The sequence below is a fragment of the Sus scrofa genome, unplaced genomic scaffold, assembly GCF_000003025.6.
Source record: "Sus scrofa isolate TJ Tabasco breed Duroc unplaced genomic scaffold, Sscrofa11.1 Contig692, whole genome shotgun sequence".
In the NCBI taxonomy this organism is placed as follows: domain Eukaryota; kingdom Metazoa; phylum Chordata; class Mammalia; order Artiodactyla; family Suidae; genus Sus; species Sus scrofa.
This window is the reverse complement of record NW_018085288.1, coordinates 32,325-53,075: the sequence shown is the minus strand read 5'-3', so window position 1 is coordinate 53,075 and position 20,751 is coordinate 32,325. Positions and strand designations below refer to the sequence as shown.

At 45.9% G+C, this 20,751-nt stretch overlaps 1 protein-coding gene across 3 annotated transcripts in view; it reads right to left on the bottom strand.

Annotated features, from left to right (window-relative positions):
• LOC102165831 (SHC-transforming protein 3) overlaps positions 1-20,455 on the bottom strand; it is a 43,177-nt gene extending 22,722 nt beyond the window's left edge. For 2 of the 3 annotated variants that reach the window (XM_021082340.1, XM_021082338.1), the window contains exons 1-2: positions 19,349-19,444; positions 18,096-18,904 (exon numbers count right to left, since the gene is read on the bottom strand). In XM_021082340.1, coding sequence (XP_020937999.1) covers positions 18,096-18,551 — 456 coding nt within the window. In that variant the 5' untranslated portion in view covers positions 18,552-18,904; positions 19,349-19,444. Of the gene's footprint in view, positions 1-18,095; positions 18,905-19,348; positions 19,445-20,022 lie in introns of those variants that run through there. The other variant, XM_005670393.3, reaches the window with a different exon arrangement.
• Between the last annotated feature and the right edge of the window lie 296 nt (positions 20,456-20,751).

Sequence of the window (20,751 nt, the reverse complement as noted above, 5' to 3'; positions counted from 1 at the left end):
GATGGACCCAGAGATTATCATACTAAGTGAAGTAGGTCAGAAAAAGACAAATACCATATATTACTTAGGTGTGAATGTGTATCAGAGAATCACTTTGTTGTACAGAAGAAATTAATAGGACATTGTAAATCAATTATACTTCAATAAAATTTTTAAAAATAAATAAAATGGCCATAAATGCATAGATTTATTTCTGAGCTCTCAATTCTTTCTTTTTTTTTTTTTTTTTTTTTTTTTTTTGCTTTTTAGGGCCTCACCATGGCATATGGAGGTTCCCAAGCCAGGGATCGAATTGGAGCTGCAGCTGCCAGCCTATGACCCAGCCACAGCAACACAGGATCTGAGCCATGTCTGCAACCTACACCACAGCCCATAGCAACACCAGATCCTTAACCCACTGGTTGAGGCCATGGCATATGGAGGTTCCCAGGCTAGGAGTCTTATCGGAGCTGTAGCCACCGGCCTACGTCAGAGCCATAGCAATGCGGGATCCGAGCCGCATCTGCTAACTACACCAAAACTCACGGCAACGCCGGATCCCCAACCCACTGAGCAAGGCCAGGGATCGAACCTGCAACCTCACGGTTCCTAGTCAGATTCATTAACCACTGAGCCACGACAGGAACTCCAGGAACATGTGGCAATTTTAAATTCAAGCAAAATCCTGCCCCAAAATTTTTAGATTTGAAAAACCCTTTCGAATTGCTGAAGTTAGCTGTGGCCCGACCATCTCAACAAGTCAACTGCAAACACTTGTGTTCAAAAGCAACTTCTCTACAAATAGCAAATGCTAAAGAGGGTGTGGAGGAAAGGGAACCCTCCTACACTGTTGGTGCAGCCACTGTGGAAAACAGTATGAGGTTCCTTAAAAAATTAGAGTTGCTATATGACCAAACAAACACACTCCTGGGCATATGCCCAGACAAAACTATAATTTGAAAAGATACATGCACCCCAATGTTCACAGCAGCACTATTTACAATAGCCAAGACATGGAAGCAACCTAAATGTCCACTGACGGATGAATGGATAAAGAAGATGTGGTACATATATACAATGGAATATTACTCAGCCATAAAAAATGAAGTAATGCCATTTGCAGCAACATGGATGGACCTAGAGATGACCATACCAAGTGAAATAAATCAGAAAGAGAAGGACAAATACCATGTGATGTCACTTACATGTGGAATCTAAAATACGACATAAATTAACTTATCTATGAAACAGAAACAGATTCATAGACATAGAGAACAGACTTGTGGTTACCAAGGGTATGGGAGGAGGGATGGACTGGGCAGTTTGGGATTAGCAGATGCAAACTATTATACTTAGGATGCATAAACAACTAAGTCCTACTGCATAGCACAGGAAACTATATTTAATATCCTGTAATAAACTGTAGTGAAGAAGAATATGAAAATGTATATACATATATATCTGTATATGTGTGTATATATATAAACTGAATCACCTTGCTGTACACTGGACACTAACATTACGTTGTAAATCAACTGTGCTTCAATTAAAGGAAAAAAAAAAAAGAGCACCTTCTAACAAAAGGAAACCATGCCCAATTCTGTCTGTTTTGTTTGTTTGTTTGTTTTATTTTTGGACTTTCTGTCTTTTCTAGGACCGCGCCTGCGGCATGTGGAGGTTCCCAGGCTAGGGGTCTAATTGGAGCTGTAGCCACCAGCCTACACCAGAGCCACAGCTACGCCAGATCCAAGCCGCGTCTGCGACCTACACCACAACGCCGGATCCTTAACCCACTGAGCAAGGCCAAGAATCAAACCCAGGAGTTCCCGTCGTGGCGCAGTGGTTAACGAATCCGACTAGGAACCATGAGGTTGCGGGTTCGGTCCCTGCCCCTTGCTCAGTGGGTTAACGATCCGGCGTTGCCCTGAGCTGTGGTGTAGGTTGCAGACGCGGCTCGGATCCCGCGTTGCTGTGGCTCTGGCGTAGGCCGGTGGCTGCAGCTCCGATTCGACCCCTAGCCTGGGAACCTCCATATGCCGCAGGAGCGGCCCAAGAAATAGCAACAACAGCAACAACAACAACAACAGACAAAAAGACAAAAGACAAAAAGAATCAAACCCACAACCTCATGGTTCCTAGTCAGATTCGTTAACCACTGAGCCATGATGGGAACTCCCGTCTGGTATTGTTATTAAATAATTTAAATAATTTCAGGTTCCAAAATGTTTTGATTCAGTGATGCTAAAGTTAAGGTTATTTCAAAGGTTATTTCTTACAAGAGTTTATACATATTCAAGAGAAGGAAAACTCTAGCTTTCACCGATTAGTTTGCCTAATCTACTTTACACAGGATTTTGTATCCTTAAAGTTATATATTTATAAAATGTAGCCTAAAAATAGCCTTGAGTTTATTGAAAAGTTACTATTCACAGAAGAAGAATGGACTATACTTAAGCCCTAATTTGACTAATATCATAGCATGTTTTTCATTTAAAAGGTCATGGACATAAATGACCTTATGACCAATGGTGGCAGAAGTCAGAATAGTGGATACACTTAACAAGGTACTCTATTTACTGGCTGGGACACAAGGAAGCGTTGTGAGGCCTGGGAGTGTGCTTTAGATCTTGGTCAAGAGCTTGTGTGGGTGTAATATATGTGTGTGTGTGTGGTGCTCGCTGAGCTGAACACTCAAGGTTGCATGGTCTACTATGAACACAATAAAATTAATAAAACCCTCAAAATCATTTTAGTTTTAATGCTCAACTTTTTCCGATGAATAATGTACATTCACTGCACAAAAATTTGGAAAATGCAAACAAGCATCAAAAAATTAAAATCACTTCTAGAAGTTCCCATCATAGCTCAGTGGAAACGAATCTGACAAGTACCCATGAGGAGGCAGATTCAATCCCTGGCCTCACTCAGGGAACTTCCCGTATGCCATAGGTGCAGCCCTAAAGAAACAAAAAAATATATAAATGAATAAGGGCTAAATTTTATAATAAAATAAAATCATTTCTAACCAACCCACCAAAATAACTTGTTATTGTGATAAATGTTTGAAGCCCTATAACAGCTCAGCTCCTGTTCATTGGCTTGTAGGGCAGCTGGCACACTCTGTTTCAACACCCATCAACTTCAGCACTGACACCACAAGCTGCAGTCACATAGATACCACTCACCCCCAGTGGGACCTGTTTCCAACATCTTCCTCTCAAAGGGCTTCAAAACCAGTTGCTGCTAATTACCCTGTCATTCACCCTCCATGACAAAAGGCTGCTGCTCATACAGCAGCCCCAAAGACGATTTGCAGAAGCCTTAAAGCTGAGAACCCAAATAGGACCAGGAAGAGCACACAGTCACCTCCAGCTTTCACCCCATCCAGTCTCCACCTCAGTGGCATCAAGAACGGCATGGTACCGTCATATCTGTCTCCGGGATTCACGTGAATTAGGAGCTGTGCTGACACAGAGCTGGAGTCACGATCTTGTGATATGACAGTACTCTTTCTTGAATAAAGCAAATGAATAATCAATCACTTTGACTGAAGACAGAGGTCATCCCTGACTCATGGAACTTTGGAGAAGTGAGCTCTGGATTCAACAATAGCGACCCAGATGGCTCAGAGAGTAAATTTTCAGGAAGCCTCTGTCACCTGCCAGGCACTGTGCCAAGTGCCCTACCAATGTTCAGTCACTGCACTCCTCCTAGAAACTCTGTAAAGACAGAGCTGTAGCCTCCCCCACTTCAGACCAAGGGATTGAAGGCTCAGAAGCACCTCCACCCGGTGGACACCACCCTGGGGAAGGACAGCTTAAGAGTTAAGTAAAGTTGTCACATGTCCTGAGAACCTCGGGTACCTGCTGTTAAGAGTAAAGCCAGAGAAACGTGTTTCTGGGCCAGGGGCACAAAGGGCACATGAAGAGGGGGACACCACAGGGTAGTCTTGTGGGGATAAATGGGTTGGATGTTGAAAGAGGTGACGCGCCCTTTCAGTTGCCCTCTTTGCTTCGTCGGATTTCTTTTCAGCTCCCCTACAGGGAAGAAATTAGCCATTTGGTTCCATAGGAAACCCTATGTCTACGTTTCCTTAGCCAGTGTGACAATTCTCTTTTAATCTTTCATCTCACGGAGAAAATTATATTAATCCAAATGCCATATAGGCTTTCATCAAAAAAAAAAAAGCCAGGATGTCTTTGTAAATGTAGCTGGTGGCGTGTGTCATCCATCTCATTTACGACGAGGAAGCTGAGTCAGAGAGAGGAAGTATGACTGGGGTTTGGTTAAAAGTAAACCACTGTGCTTCATTTAATCTAAAAATCACAGCAATGCAATAGGCCACATCTGCTATTCAAAGTCAAAGGAAAAGAGGGAAGCAATATTCCCAAAATACATATGGGTATTACAGCTAAAGCCACGTTATAGCTCATGTGTGAAGTGAGCAAAGCTGTCCAGCCCTCTTTATCCTAGGGAGTGTGTCTCCATTCACCCCTGAACTAGCTGCTTGGTCCTTTTTTTTTTTTTTTTTTTTTTTTGCTTTTTAGGGCTGAACCTGCAACATATGGAAGTTCCCAGACTAAGGGTCAAATCGGTGCTGCAGCTGCCAGCCACAGCCATAGCCACAGCCACAGCAATGCAGGATCCGAGCCGTGCCTTCGACCTGCACCACAGCTCATGGCTATACCAGATCCTCTAACCCACTGAGCAAGGCCAGGGATTGAACCCACATCCTCATAGATACTAGTCAAATTCTTAACTACTGAGCCACAATGGGAACTCCCTTTTTTTTTTCTTTTGACAACCACACCTGCAGAATATGGAAGTTCCCAGGCTAAGGTTCGAATCAGAGCTGCAGCTGCCGCCCTACGCCACAGTCACAGCAACACCAGATCCTTAACCCACTGAGCAAAGCCAGGGATTGAACCCACATCCTCATGGATACTAGTCGGGTCCATTACAACTGGGCCACATGGGAACTCATGCTGTTTGCTCTTAAAAATACCTTCTCTCACCTTGAGCACTGATTTTCTTTACCCCTACCCTGAGCCCCAAAAGAAAATTAAAACATTATTGGACAAGACAGCCCCTGATGGTCTGCTTAGCTTTGTTCTGTGTAGCTGAATCCCTTGCAAGCCTAATAGCAACACCACATTCTTAGCCCAGCTGGCCTTCTTCTGTGGGCCCACTGGTCCTTGGGCCCCAGTCTCAATCCTGGGACTCGGCTTTTTGGACCAGACTCCCTCTGGATTCCTGGCTTTGCCTTTCACTCCTTGCGACATACCTTTTGCCTGGAGCCTGCCTCACCCTCCTGGCTCTTAGGGAACAGCCATCAGCCCATCATCTGGACTTAAACGACTGAGAACAGGACTAAGTTATGTCGGAAGCCTTGTCATGACCACAGGATCTGTTCAGATAGCAACCCCCCTTTACTAAATTTATTTTATTGAAGTATAGTTGATTTACAATGTTGTGTTAATTTCTCAGTTATACATAAATATTATTTTTCCTAGTTTTTCCACTACAGTTTATGACAGATAATGAATATAGTGCCTGTGCTACCCAGTAGGACTTTGTCGGTTATCCATCCTATATATAATTGTTTGCATCTGCTAATCCCAAACTCCCAGTCCACCCCTCCTCGCTAACCCTTGGCAACCACAAGTTTCTCCTCTATGTTTGTGAGTCTATTTCTGTTTTGTAGATAAGATAATTTGTGCCATATTTTATTTTATTTTATTTTTGTCTTTTTGCCTTTTCTAGGGCCACTTCCGAGGCACACAGAGATTCCCAGGCTAGGGGTCGAATTGGAGCTGTAACCACCGGCCTACGCCAGAGCCACAGCAACACGGGATCCAAGCCGCGTCTGCAACCTACACCACAGCTCACGACAACGCCGGACCCTTAACCCACTGAGCAAGGGCAGGGATCGAACCCACAACCTCATGGTTCCTAGTCAGATTTGTCAGCCACTGCGCCACGACGGGAACTCCTGTGCCGTATTTTAGATTCCGCATATAAGTGATATCACATGGTATCTGTCCTTCTCTATCTGACTTACTTCACTTACTACAATCATCTCTAGGTCCATCCATGTTGCTGCAAATGCATTATTTCTTCTTTTTTTTTTTTTTTGTCTTTTTGTCTTTTTAGGGCCGAACCCTCAGCATACGGAGGTTCCCAGGCTACGCATCTAATCAGGGCTATAGCCGCTGGCCTACACCACAGTTCACTGCAACGCCAGATCCTTAATCCCCTGAGCAAGGCCAGGGATGGAACCCACAACCTCATGGTTCCTAGTCTCATTCGTTTCCACTGTGCCACGACGGGAACTCTTTATTTCATTATTTTTTATGGAGCTAGCCCCTTATTCATTTCTAGGATTGATGATTTGTATCTTCTTTCTTTTTATCTTTGTCTGTTTTGCTGGGTTTATATACTTGATTTTTTTCAAAGAATCAGAATTTTGTTTCATTTATTTATTTCTATTGATTTTGTCTTTCATTGCATTGATTTCTGCTTTTATCTGTTATTTCCTTCTTGCTGTTTGCTTTGGCTTTATTTTGTCCTTTTTTAAAATGTCTTGTGGGGAGTTCCCATTGTGATGCAGCAGAAACTAATCCGACTGGGAACCATGAGGTTGCAGGTTCAATCCCCGGCCTTGCTCAGTGGGTTAAGGATGCAGCGTTGCCATGAGCTGTGGTGTAGGTTGCAGACGTGGCTTGGATCTGGCATTGCTGTGGCTGTGGCTGTGGCTGTGGCTGGCAGCTGTGGCTCTGATTCGACCCTTAGCCTGGGAACCTCCATATGCCACAGATGTGGCCATGAAAAGCAAAAAAAAAAAAAAAAAAAGTCTTGTGGGATGGACTGGGAATTTGGGGTTAACAGATGCAAACTATTGCCTTTGGAATGGATAAGCAATGAGGTCCTGTTGTATAGCACTGGGAACTATATCTAGTCACTTGTGATGGAGCATGATAATGTGAAAAAAAAAAGAATGTATACATGTATGTGTGACTGGGTCACCTTGCTGTGCAGCAGAAGATTGACAGAACACTGGTAAACCAGCTATAATGGAAAAAATAAAACTCATTATTTAAAAAACAAATGTCTTGGAGTTCCCGTCGTGGCGCAGTGGTTAACGAATCCGACTAGGAACCATGAGGTTGCGGGTTCGGTCCCTGCCCTTGCTCAGTGGGTTAACGATCCGGCGTTGCCGTGAGCTGTGGTGTAGGTTGCAGACGTGGCTCGGGTCCCGCGTTGTTGTGGCTCTGGCGTAGGCCGGCAGCTACATCTCCGATTCGACCCCTAGCCTGGGAACCTCCATATGCCACGGGAGCGGCCCAATAAATAGCAAAAGACAAAAAAAAAAAAAAAATGTCTTGAGCTAGATACTAGATTATTGCTTGGAGAACTCTTTTCTCTTCCAAAATAAGCAATTTCCCTATTGGCACCATTCTAGCTGCGTCCCAGATATTTCGATATGACATAGTTTCATTTTCATTCAATTCTATGTACTTTTAAGTTTCCTTTGAAATTTGTCCTCTGTCCCATAGATTATTTTTAGGCATGTTGCTTAATTTTCAAGTGTTTGACTATTTTCCGGTTGTCCTTCCTTACTGATTTCTAATTTGAAGCCTTTTGGTCAGAGAGCATACTCTGATTCCAATTATTTTAAACTTGGTTAGATTTGTTTGTTTTATGGCTTGAGCTGGGTAGTTGTTCCATGGGCACTTGATAAAAATGTTTATTCTGCCACAGTTTCTTGGAGCACTCTACGTACGTCTACTAGATTCTGTAGGTTGATTACGTTGTTCGGTTTTGTATGTTCTTGCTGATTTTCAGCACAGAAGCCTATCGATTACTCAGAGTGCACTGTGGAAGTCTCCAACTATAACTGCAGATATATATAAGCATTTCTGTACTTGTTTCTGTTATAAGCATCAGTTCATATTACACACACATTGTTGCATCATGCCAATACTGCCTTGTGAAAATCTTTCCCAGTCAACCATAATCAAACTCTAACACATTGTTTTAAATATCTGCATGTTACTGCATGGTGTGAAGGCACCAGAACTTACTCCATCATTCTATTGTGAGACATTCACTTTCTTTTACAAGTGACATGATTCCCGGTGATGATGCCACTGGCCTTCTTAATTGCGGTTCTGAGTTTCGATGACAGAGGCTGATGGTTAGAAGCTCACAATAGTTGAGAGGGCTCTAGTGAGCAGGGGTGGGTAGGAGAGTGGAGGCTGGAGGCGGGGGTTGAGTCTACATTGAGCTTTTTGATAAAAGGAAGTGTGACTCTGAAAACCATCAATAATACTGCTTGTGGATTATACCAAAGAAGTCATAAAGAAAGCCCTATCATTCTTTCTTGGAAAAAAAAAAGAGCAGCTGTAGCTTAGACAAAGATGAATATATCTCTGTCATTATACGTCATGGAGGCATATAAACCTAAGACCCAAATGACTCTAACAATAGAATATACACCAACCCAAGCCGGAAATTCAATTCCACCAAACACTTTACATGAGCAAAATCTCTTAAATTTAGTTGACAAACTAAGATACAACTACATAAGACAATCTAGGATATGGTGAGATCAAGACTGTTGACTTAAGTGAGAAATCTTTAGCCTGGAGAGGAGAAAGTGGGGGAAACATACTTCGAGGACCTCAGGGACTGTCACCTGGCAGAGAAGGAGATCAGACCTGCCAACATCAGCCACGTGGAGGGAGGTCAGGGAGGGCAATGCAGCAAGGACCAGTGTGGACGGATCTCTCCATTAAACTGGCAGCATCCTGACTCCAAGAGGCTGTTACTGACAAATGGCAGCCGACATCTCGGCTTCCCTCTGACCGTGGCCAGTCTGCAGCGGGATGTCTTTCCCATGCCCTAGTCACACGCCGTGCCCACTCCCACCTCCAAAGCGTTTCTCACTCTGATTCTCCTGCTTGGAAGCCCTCCACCCCTCCACCCACCCTGATCTGAACAATCTTTCAGGACCCTGGGAAAAAACCCACCCTCTCTGGAAAAGCCTTTCCTGATAACCCCAGCCACCGCCAGTCTCTCACCATGCCATTGGCACCTTATTGAACAGGAGTGTTTTGCTTTCATTTAAAAAGGGAGCAGCTTTTCCTGCTCAACTGGATCACCAGTTCTTTTTGGAAACCCGCCCTGTACCTCTTTCATAATCTACAATATCTTCCACGGGACAGGGCAAGTAATTGAGCCCTCGAAAAATACTTGTTGATACATTCATTTTGCCTCATTCTTTTCAGAAATCCATGCACTTTAATTAGAGGTAGGAGCACATGGAAGGGTTTAGCAGTTTCACTCTCTGTTTAGAAACATCCTGGTGAAATCTGGCTATGCAATGTTTTAAGTTAATAATGATTATCCACAGCTCTCGTTAAAGCTGATTCTTACTGAAATTCTTCTGCAATTAGCTTTAAAGAAAAACAGCCATAAAAACAGACTTCATGGGTCTGCTAATAATGTTTCTCATCTATGAAACAGCCTGTAAAGACTTTGCGTGGGCTGTGTCATATACATACCAGTTCATGGAAAGGACAATTAGAACGAAATTTTTAAATAGAAGAGATTTCAAACGTGCCTCTTTGAAGTTACAGCCTTAATCACCAACAATATACAAACAGGCCCAGAGGTCACCCTCCTGACCAATCTCTTTTGCTCTGTCACATTCCTCAGTGCCCCACAGCCACCCTGATTCCTCCATCTGTTAAGTGTTTATCACAGGTTCTTTCCCTGGGGAAGTTTTGGGAAGAGCCACCTTTTCTACAGTTCATGACTTTCTATCACACACATAACACACACACCCCACCTCACCTTGGAGAATGACTTCCGTGAAAGCAGGAACCATTTAATTCATCATGGAGTCTCAGGGGCCCCAGTGACAGGCATCTGGTAGGCTCCTACTCAGCATGGATTGAAATGATGAGCACAAAGACAAACACACAAGGCTGTACAGATCCTGAGGAGCGAACATGAACTCTGCCCTCAGCAGAGAGGCAGGAGGGAAGAGCTGCTGAGTTTCGAAAGCTAACAGAGGGAGCTCCCATTGAGATTCAGACTACTATCCATGATACTATGTGGGTTCAATCCCTGGCTTCACTCAGTGGGTTAAGGATCTGGTATTGCTGTGGCTGTGCTGAAGGCTGGCAGCTGCAGCTCCAGTGCAGCCCTTAGCCTGAGAACTTCCATATGCAGCTCTAAAAAGCCAAAAAAAAAAAAGGAAGGAAAGAAAGAAAGCTAACAGAGTTATTCCAGGCCAAGATGGAGTAGAGAAAAGGGGTCCAGAGTGGGAGAATCTGAGCTAAGACCAGAGGGGCAGCTGTTGGGGAAAACAAGTTGTTTCATGTGGCTGAAATATTGGGCATTGATGAGCAAGAGATAAAGCTCAAGAGTTAAACTGAAGCCAAACCAGAAGAGTTTGTGTGTCATAATAAGGAGTTTGGATTGAATTCTAGAAGCAAAGGCAAGCAACAGAGAGCTTTTAATTAGAAAGATGAGACATGTATTTTACAAAGATAAATGATTCACCACATTAACAGAAAAAAAAAAGGTGAAACTTATACATTTATCTCACTAGAATGCTGATTACGAATTTGAGAAAATTATGGTCATGGAGAACAGACTTGTGGTTGCCAAGGGGGAGGGGGAGGGAGTGGGATGGACTGGGAATTTGGGGTTAATAGATGCAAACTATTGCCTTTGGGATGCATAGGCCATGGGATCCTGCTGTATAGCACTGGGAACTATGTCTGGTCACTTGTGATGGAGCATGATAATGGGAGAAAAAAGAATGTATACATGTATGTGTAACTGGGACACCATGCTGTATAGTAGAAAGTTGACAGGACACTGTAAACCAGCTATAATGGAAAAAATAAAACTCATGATAAAACATGTTTTAAAAAATTTGGAAAGCCAGGGTTGTAGGAAATGTTGGTAAAAGTGTATATGATAGTAAATGTCTTCCTTTACAGGTAGGTACAGAGGACTCACTTTGTAGCCAGGAGTGAAAAAGTCCCCTACGGAGTTCCCGTCGTGGCGCAGTGGTTAACGAATCCGACTAGGAACCATGAGGTTGCGGGTTCGGTCCCTGCCCTTGCTCAGTGGGTTTAGGATCCGGTGTTGCCGTGAGCTGTGGTGTAGGTTGCAGACGCGGCTCGGATCCCGCGTTGCTGTGGCTCTGGCGTAGGCCGGTGGCTACAGCTCCGATTCGACCCCCTAGCCTGAGAACCTCCATATGCCGCGGGAGCAGCCCAAAGAAATAGCAAAAAGACCAAAAAAAAAAAAAAAAAAAAAAAAAGTCACCTTCATCAAGAGACTCATTCCTTATACTCTAGGTCCCACCAATGCAATAGGGAAAAAAAAGATAAATATAAGGTAAAACTTGTACACAGAGGCAAAAATATTTGTCCAAGTGGAAAGAGGCATGTAAAAGAATGCTCGTTATTTTACTCCCTGGGATATACTGGAAACTATCTACATACCTAACAGTAGGGAATTGTTTAAATAAATATTACCGTCTCCACACATACGAATATTAAGCAAATGCCAAAAGTAATGAAGCAGAATTATAGGCACTAATACTGAAAGATTTCCAAGGCATACGAAATAAAAAGAGCAAGCCACAGAACAATGTACATAGAATGCTTTGCTTTGTGGAACAGAAAGGAAAACGAAAAGACAAGAGAAAGGAAGAAGAAAAGTGTGTATGTGTGTGTCTAGAAATATAAGCAGCAAACAAGTGACAGTGATTATCTCTAAGAGGAAGAAAATTAGAAAGGAAAGCAGATGAGGGGAAACTTTTAAACATCTAAGTCTATATCATATTTTTTACCCAATTTAAAAAGAAGCGTTTTTCCCAAAGCAGTCATCTGAAGACCAGTTAGTTTATTGAAATAATCACAGCAAGAAGTGGTAAAGGCATGAATTAGGACAAAAGGAAAGGGAAAGAAAAAATATTTGAAACTCTACTGAGTAGGAATGATAGTTTAGATAGTTTAGTAACCAAAGTAGTGTAATGGGTTTAGGAAAAGCAGGCATGCAAGAATGGGTCTGAGGTCTCAGGTTTGGGAATTGGATGAGTGACACCATTAACTGAGAAACAGAATGCAAGTGGGAAAGGTCGTGAACCCAGGTTGAGACCTGTTTCATTTAAGAGGCTATGAGGAGTTCCCTTGTGGCTCAGTGGGTTAAGGATCCAGTGTTGTCACTGGACAGAATTGTCCAGAGTTCAGTCCCAATTCAGGACTGAGAACTTCCACATGCTGCAGGCACAGCCAAAACAAAACAAAAAACAGGCTATGAAACAGTAGCTGGGCATGTTCCATGGACAGTAAGCAAGACAGATCTGGGCTCAATGTACACCACTGGCCTTTGGCCCCTGTCACTGGTCCAAGCCAACATCATCCCTCCTAATTGTCTCCCAACGGCTTCTACTTTCATCCCTGCCTTTCCGATCTGTTCTCCACACAGAAGACAGAAGAGTCTTTCAGAAACTCTACAGTGTTTTCCAATGCACTTAACTGGTGCTGGCCATCCCCTCGGGATCCTCCCCCTGACTCAATACACTTTGGCTACACAGAACCCTCTCCATTTCTATCTCCTCCTCCTCGGATGGGACGCACACACACACACTCATGCACTAACACATCTGCACACCAGTCCCATCCATCTTCCTGAATATCTAGAGCTCCACTTCAGTGACGTCTCCTCGGAGAAGCCCTCCTGGATTGCTTCATCCCCACCACCAAGGTGGTCTCCTGGCAGTTTTCCCTCATCTCTCTCTACCCCTGGCACCAAAAGAACTGTGCCCACCTCCAGGAGGACTGACATGTCATGAAGGGGGCTGGCTCTTCCCCATGAAGAACACTCCAAACAGTCGCGTTTTCACTGTTATCCCAAGAAGTAAAAGCAATGTTACTCCCTCTTTGGGGGCGAGCTCAGGGGCCCTTATTACACAGTGTTTCTGCTGAAAACCAGATCAAGGGCTAGTCTGCCATCCACAGAGCTAGATGTTGTAATTTTTCACGATTTGTTTTGAAGCATAGCCTATCTCTATGGGCAAGGGGGATTGGAAATGCTGAATATTTGCAAAACAAAAAGCAATAGGACTGAACCTGATCTAGCAGTCCCTCTAGACAGTCAGACAATTATATCTAATGGACTTTGTTAAAATAAAGTTGGTCAGAAGGATCCCAGCAAAGAACAGTGCTGGTGTGAGGTTGGGTCAAGGTCCAGTTCCACCGAGTTTGCAGGGTTCATACAAGTTTAAATTCTTAAAATCTGGAATGAAAGCTGTCCTGCTTTTTCCGACCATTCAATAGACAAGAGTGAGGAAAGGGTCTTCCCTTGAGGAAACGACACATTTCAGACAACACACCGGGATGGCTTCAAGCCTAAAAGAGGCAGTCTCATCACCAGCTCTTTGAACATTTTTTTTTTTTCTCAGAAAGCCTTGGCTTTGAGGGGTTTTGGATATTCCAACACCACTGGGCATCAGGAATGCCTGCAATAAGCTGAAGTTCCAGCCCCTGGGCTCACCCTTCTCTGCACCTGCTCCTCTGGCATCGGTGTTTCCCTGCAGTTCCTGAGGAGACAGGGTCATGGCCAGAGACCCAGCCCTCCCCTACAAGGTGGTGGAACTCACCAGACCTCTCCCGTGGAGAGGCAAGCCAGGTCTGAGCACAGACTCCGAGGACCAAAGACCACGGATGCCCTGAGCTGCCGTCATCTGCCAGAGCAGAGACTGATCCCAGCCGGATACTACAGAGAGTCAGGAAGATGCAAGACGATGCCAGCCCCCCAAGAAGAGCAGCGACTGGTCCTCTCCCCCCCCCAGGAACGTCAGGGTCTCCCTGACTCCCCATCAAGGTGAAGAGCACAGAGCTACCTAAACCTTGGAAAGTCAGCCTTTGACCCGGCACCTGGCTGGACTCCCGTGGTTTTCAGGGAGCTTCCTGGCCCCCCACCCTCCAAGTTTAATGAGTGCCATTCACTTTCTTTTAATACAATCCTAGTGCTGGAGGCAGAGACTGACATACATCAGGAGGCCACTGTCATCACCCTGGTGACAGGGAGCGAAGAGGCGAAACCACATGGGGACAAGAATCATTTGTTGTTTTCTTGCCTCATATTAACTTATGAATTTGCAGGGTCAAAAGCAATTTGTAAGATTATTGTACGATTGCACACACACACACACCCCATGGTCAGTATCCATCCTATTGTGCAGTTACACACACACACTCACACACTCACACAGAGCCAACATCCACCCACTCAGTAGGTCATTTTTAGCTGAGCACCTTCCACCATAAAGACATTCTTTATCCACTACACATTGTAGATTTTTTATGTTAAAATTCAAAAAAATTTTTTCTTGTCCTTTACCCAGGAACTAGGCACAACTATCATTTCTTGCCATTTCATCTGAAATCACCTTATTTCTGAAGTAAGAAATTCCAGAGAGTTCCCATGGTGGCTCAGAGGAAACAAACCCAAATGATATCCACAAAGATGTGGGTTTGATCTCTGGCCTCGCTCAGCGGGTTGAGGATCCGGCGTTGCCGTTGCCATGAGCTGTGGTGTAGGTCTCAGGCGCGACTCGGATCTGATATTGCTGTGGCTGTGGCTGTAGCTGTGGCTGGTAGCTGTAGCTCCAATTAGACCCCTCGCCTGGGAAATTCTATATGTTTCAGGTATGGCCCTAAAAAGAAAAAAAAGAAGGAAAAAGAAAAGTAAATTCCATTAAACTTTTTTTCTTGGCTATTTTCACTGAAAATAAAATGTTGAATCCTCGTGGTGCTTCCTTCAGAACCCCACAAAATTCTCTGGCCGGCAGCACCACAGGGTCTGGCCCTGACCGCAGCCACAGTACAGGCACCTGACCCAGGAGGCACAGCCTGAGACCACGGTGCATCTCCCAGACCCCTTTCTTCCAGGCGCACCAGGTAAGGTAGGCAAGGAGCTGCCTCAGCCACAACACTCGCTTGGGCCAGTCCCCCTTGTCACAGAAGCCCCACCCAGCACAACCCACCTCTCTACTTAGTGCAGCCCCACAGAAATGTCCAGAGGCAGGCTGACCTCTTAAGGTGGCCACGTCCGGGCCATTTCCCTGCTCAGAGACACCAGAGCCAAGCAAAGGGTTGTGGGCTTCAGTCCCCCTTCAGAACCAGCCTGATGGCTGGAAAGCCAGTCTCCTACATGTTTGACATGTTTGCTGACCTAGTTTCCTATGAGCACAACTTTGCTTAAATGATATTTATCACATATTCCTCAAAACTACGGCATATATTCAGAGATAAAACAGAGTGGGGAGGTAGGGAAGCTTCATCAAAAGCTTATCATTCAGGGAGTTTCCATCGTGGTGCAGCAGAAACGAACTCGACTGGGAACAATGAGGTTGTGGGTTCCATCCCCGGCCTTGCTTGGTGGGTTAGGGATCCAGTGTTGTGGTGAGCTGTGATGTAGGTGGCAGACGCAGCTTGGATCCCGCGTTGCTGTGGCTATGCGCCAGCAGCTACAGCTCTGATTTGACCCCTAGCCTGGGAACCTCCATGTGCCAAGGGTGTGGCCCTAAAAAGACAAAAAGACAAAAAAAAATTAAAAAGAAAGAAAGATCGCCCCTTTTCTATCTGCCACAGACCTTTTAAAGTCAGGAAGTCAGGATACCAATAGAACTATTCACAAATCAGCAAATAATACCAAATGAGGTGGGGTTTTTTTGTTTTTTGTTTCGGTTTTTTGGTTTTTTGGTTTGTTTTTTGTTTGTTTTTTTTTTTTTTTCTTTTTATGGCCACACTTGCAGCCTACGGAGGTTCCCAGGCTAGAGGCGGAATGGGGAGCTGCAGCTGCCGACCTCTGGGATCCGAGCCACGTCTGTGACCTACGCCACAGCTCACGGAAATGCCAGATCCTTAACCCACTGAGCAAGGCCAGGGATCAAACCTGCATCTTCATGGATAATGGTTGGGTTCGTAGCCCACTGAGCCACAACGGGAACTCTAAGATTTTTTTTTTTTCCAGTTCTGTGATTTTTTTTTAAGAAAATACATTCGAAGTTCTCAGTGCAACATGGGCAAGTCAGAGGGCCATGTGATAATATGAATCACACCTGTGCAGAAGAAATTGTCCTTTGGTGTCTAATCTCCTTTACTGTGTGATTTCAAATTTTCCAGGGAAGCCTCTGCTTATGTTCCTACAACTCCACCACTCACCACTGCAGATGGACTGGACGGGGGAACTGCAGGGAGCACTCACCGGCCATGCTTTGTGCCCTCAGGACACTGCATTCCTGAGGCCCAACAAAGTGACCCTAAACCCTAGGCTAGGCTCTGGGCAGACCTAGCCTTCTGCCTTTTTGAATGCTGCTGCTGTTACTGCTTCGGGTGTTACAACCAAACGGCCAGGCAAGCAGACTAGTTTTAGTAGCTCATCATTCTTCAGCCACAACTGACAGAACTGCCTTCATCCTTCAAAAAGCAAGAAGAAAAGCCCTAAGCAAAGGGAAGGATTTTTTAAGGCATAAGTTTGAAAAGTCTCTGCGAACTGCCCTCTACGTTCAAGACGACAGGTATAAAAAGCTTTGCCAACATCCACCTATTTCGAATGTAGCCTTTTTTTTTTTCCCGTTTAGACAGCAATTATACTACTATGCCACAGGTAATATATTCTAGCATCACTCCTTAACCTCAGAGGTGTCAGAGTTTGGGGTTTGGTTTTGTTTTTCTTCTTTTCTTTTTTGCTTTTGGCTCCCGGTTATATAATTTCAAGGAGGAATACAAGAAGAACATTCTTTTTCTTTTTTAATAACCTCAACCAGCGGTGCATACTTTGTGCTGATCTACATCCCTTCTGTAAAATACATTAATCCATTCTCAGAAGCTAAGAATGAAGATTAAATTAAAAAGGCAGCCCCATTTCTAATACTGATGATCCCATGCCTTTGTACTTTTTAGGTAGTTAAAGATAATCCACAAAGTTAACTGTTTCCTTTAGTATTTGGTTCCAAACTACCAAGATACAACATTTTGTTGAGGATGTGGTCTGTAGCCTTTTTGAACTGGGTCTGCAGCCAGTACGTATGGACTAGGTGGCCTGCAGTTTTCTCAAAGTGATTGACCAGACTGGAGACAGAGTTTGCGTTTCTCTCTCTCTCTCTCTTTTTTTTTTTTAAACAAAAAGCCCTGTCTCAGGGTGATGGGACTGAAATAATGTAGTTTTGACCCCTTCTGCCTGTCTGGAGGATGTCTGCCCAGCTGGTGGCCCTCTGCTGCCCTGCGGCCAGGAACATAATAAGCATGTGACAGGCCAACTGAACTAGGCGGAGTATTTGTTCTTTAAATATCATAGAGTACTTGCATAAGGGAAGAATTTTGTGGACCACATCAGATGGATTGTGTAATTCTTTGTGTTGGAGGAAAAAAATCTCCTTTCCAGCCTGTGGCTCAGTTCTCTCTAGCCTATTTAAATGGAAGACTACAGTCCCCAGGGAAGAATAGTCCTCAATTCTCCTTCTGCTGCTGTAAACCAAAACTGAGGTATGGAATGAAAGGCAGGCACCAAGGAAAACCTTACTGGAAAGTACAACCTGTCTGGTATAGAGCAAGGATGGCATTTGGCCTGCACAGCAAGGTGCTGGAAATTCTTGCTGTGGGAGAAATGAAACCACCTACCCTGCCGCCTGGGGCAAACACAGCAGAAGTAGTGACACCAACTGCCTTTCTCACAGCTGGGGCTGCCCAGTTCTTCCCCCTGTACCCTAGTAGGCCTGAAGCACAGTTTCCAGGCATGGCGGCCCATGCTGAGAGGGGTACTGGCTGGACACAAGACCAAGTGGGGTGGCAAAGACGTGCCAAAGGAGCGGGGCCAAGGGAAACCAGGACACACTGAGGTCACTGATCTCAAACCTTCTCCCAATGGATGCGCAACGGGCGCGTTAGCTGTGCCTGGTCCCCGCTGCCAGGCGAGCTGACTACAAACAAGTGCGCACCTCCTGACCTCCAAGACGACCCACCGTGCCGGAAGCCCCTGTGCCCAGGCTTCCCTACCCTGTCGCCCGCGCCCGCACCCACCTTGACGACGTAGGTGACTCCAGCCCCTAGCACCTGGTCGTTGGCGTGCGGGGCGCGGGGCGGCGGCTCGTCGCCGGGTCGGCCCTTTCTGGCGGCGCGCATGGCCGGGGCGCGGGGGCCGGGGGGCGCGCTGCCGTCCGGGGCGGCCAGGCTGGGAGCGCTGCAGCTGCCCGAGAGCCGCGCGCCCGCCCGCTCCCTGGCCGCCGACAGGCCGCGGAGGCCCGAACTGGAGAGTTTCAGGTGGGACACCTTGTGGAGCAGGTGGCCCAAGCTGCCTGGCCCATCGTCGGGCGCCCTGCGCAGCGCGTCTCCGGACACCAGGTAGGGGGCCGCCGCCGGGGCTGCGCGCGCCGCCGAGACCTTGCCCCCGCCGCTCACCGACAGGTTGTGCAGAAGGTCATCCACCGATGTCACCGAGTCATTCCTGAAGCGGTTGTACTTGGTGCGTGGAAGCATGCCCCTCCGTGGGCTCGCCGCATCCGCCCGGGCGCTGCAGGTGCCGGCCCCGGCGCGGGCTGCCGCGCATAGCAGGCGAGCCGCGGTCCCCGGGGCGGGACGGAGCGGCCGGGACAGCTGGTTGGGGGGCGCGAGCAGCGGCGCCGGCCTCCCACCGCTAACACCCCGCACGGCCGCGGACGCGCAGCCCCGGCCCCGGACTTGGCTGCTGAGGGCGGCACGTTTGCTTTGCAAAAGTCATAGTTTCCTCTGATGAGCGCCCAGCTGCTTGGGGCTGCTCACAGCAAAAGCATGACTCACTCCGAGAGGAGACCCTTCTCAACAAAGGCTCGGTGAGCACTGCAAATCACTTCCTGTAGCAAAAAAAAAAAAAAGGAAAAAAAGAAAAAAACCACATACACCCACTGACAGCACACTAGAGCCAATCAATTCTCAAATTTCCTTTTTCTACCTTCCCAGATATTTTCTTCCAACCTTTGGTTTTTCACCTCCCCATCCCTCGCCACCCCCACCCCCACCCCAGCATTTGTGCCAGAGGTAAATCCAGTTCCTTCAGATGATCAGATGAACTTTCTGAAACCTATTATTCTAGGCTATGGTTTTTTCTTCCCTGTTCAGCCCATCTGTGAGCCTGGGAAAGCAGCTGACGGCGCTGCCTTAAAATGTGACGAAGGCTTTTTAAGAATAAGATCTTCAGTGGATCCTCATGAATTCTGATTTTGAAAGCAGGGAATTGTTAAATAGCCCCCAAAAAAATTTTTTTAAAGAATATGCACTCCCAGGTAAATATAAAATACCAATTTCCAGGTTTTTCTTTTTTCTTTTCAAATCGACAGAGCGGCCATGACAAGTGTCTTTGTGGCAATGCAGTTCCTCAAAAAAAAAAAAAAAAAAAAAAAAAAATCTGCATATGAACTTCTGCACAGAGCCAGTTAGGGTCTCTTCCCGCTAATTTGCAGCAGTCTCTCAGCCAGGGCTAAGTTGAAAACCTACTTCCGAAAAAGAAGAGTGCTTCTTTGATAAATGGCATGAAACTCCAGAAATCTATTCCAAAAAGGGGGCTGCGCTTGAAGCTTTATTCCAACTGAATGTGCTCAAGCTCTGGAAAAATGCCCAAGAAACGCTACAAATACATTTCAATATCCCTTTAGTTGCTGCTTGCAACCCTGCAGTAAGAAAGAAAAAAAAGATGCAGCTGCTCTCATTCCACATCAAATCCACAGAAAAAAATGCCTTATTTTCAGGAGTCAGATACGGATTGCAAGTGAAACGCACAGGCCTTCCTGACCCTTAGCAGCACAGAGCCTTGCTCCCACCCCCTCCCAGAAGGTCTGCGCAGACCAAAACCCCCAGACTCCTGTCACCCCAGGCTCTGCCAGTCTTCATCATGCCTTGACAGAAGCTGCCCCACTCAGTAAAACGCTGCCTGGCCAAGTTTCCCGATTACTTCCGTGCAAAAAAATGAATTTACCTCTAGCACGTTATCAGGTCACCCTGAGTCTTCTCACACCCACGACTAGACATGTGACACTTGAGGTACCAAGCCTGGAAGAGCTTTATGGAACAGGGTGTAACGGGTACCACTCAGGGAGGGCCAGGTGAAGCCAGCTGCTGGAAAGCAGAAGCGCAGAGGAGCAGCGGCTCCCCTCCCAGGGCCGCAGGCCTAGCCGAGCAACCGCCTGGCACTCATTTTTTTCCTTCCCCTGGCTTGCATAGCAACAGCACACGCACACCCCAGAGATGATTGTGATGGTTATCGAAGTCCCCCCACATCTAAAGCAAAAATGCCCTATCATTCCCCAATCGTGATCTTCATTAGAAGCAGACAAAAACAGCAAAATATGAATGAAATGCTGTTTGTGTGAATGAAAGGGCTAGCGAGCGAGCCAGCGTTTCTGTGAATGAAGCAGGGCCTTGCAGCCGGCGCCAGGCAATCCCCTGGTTCCAGCGGCTTCAGCCAATGAGCAGCCGCCCCGATGACTCATTCAACAAAAGCTTGCTCAATAGTGGAAGATTCCATTTCAATCAAAGGCGGGATCTTTCATCCAACGGCAGTGTGGGAAAAAAAAAAAAAAGCCAGCCTGATTACAAAGATGCTGGGCGCATGGGGACCGCTGTCATGAAGAGAGGAAAAACTAGTTTTTCAAGGAAATTCCAGAACCACTGGTCAGGTAGAAGTATAAACAGAATTGCCCTCTTG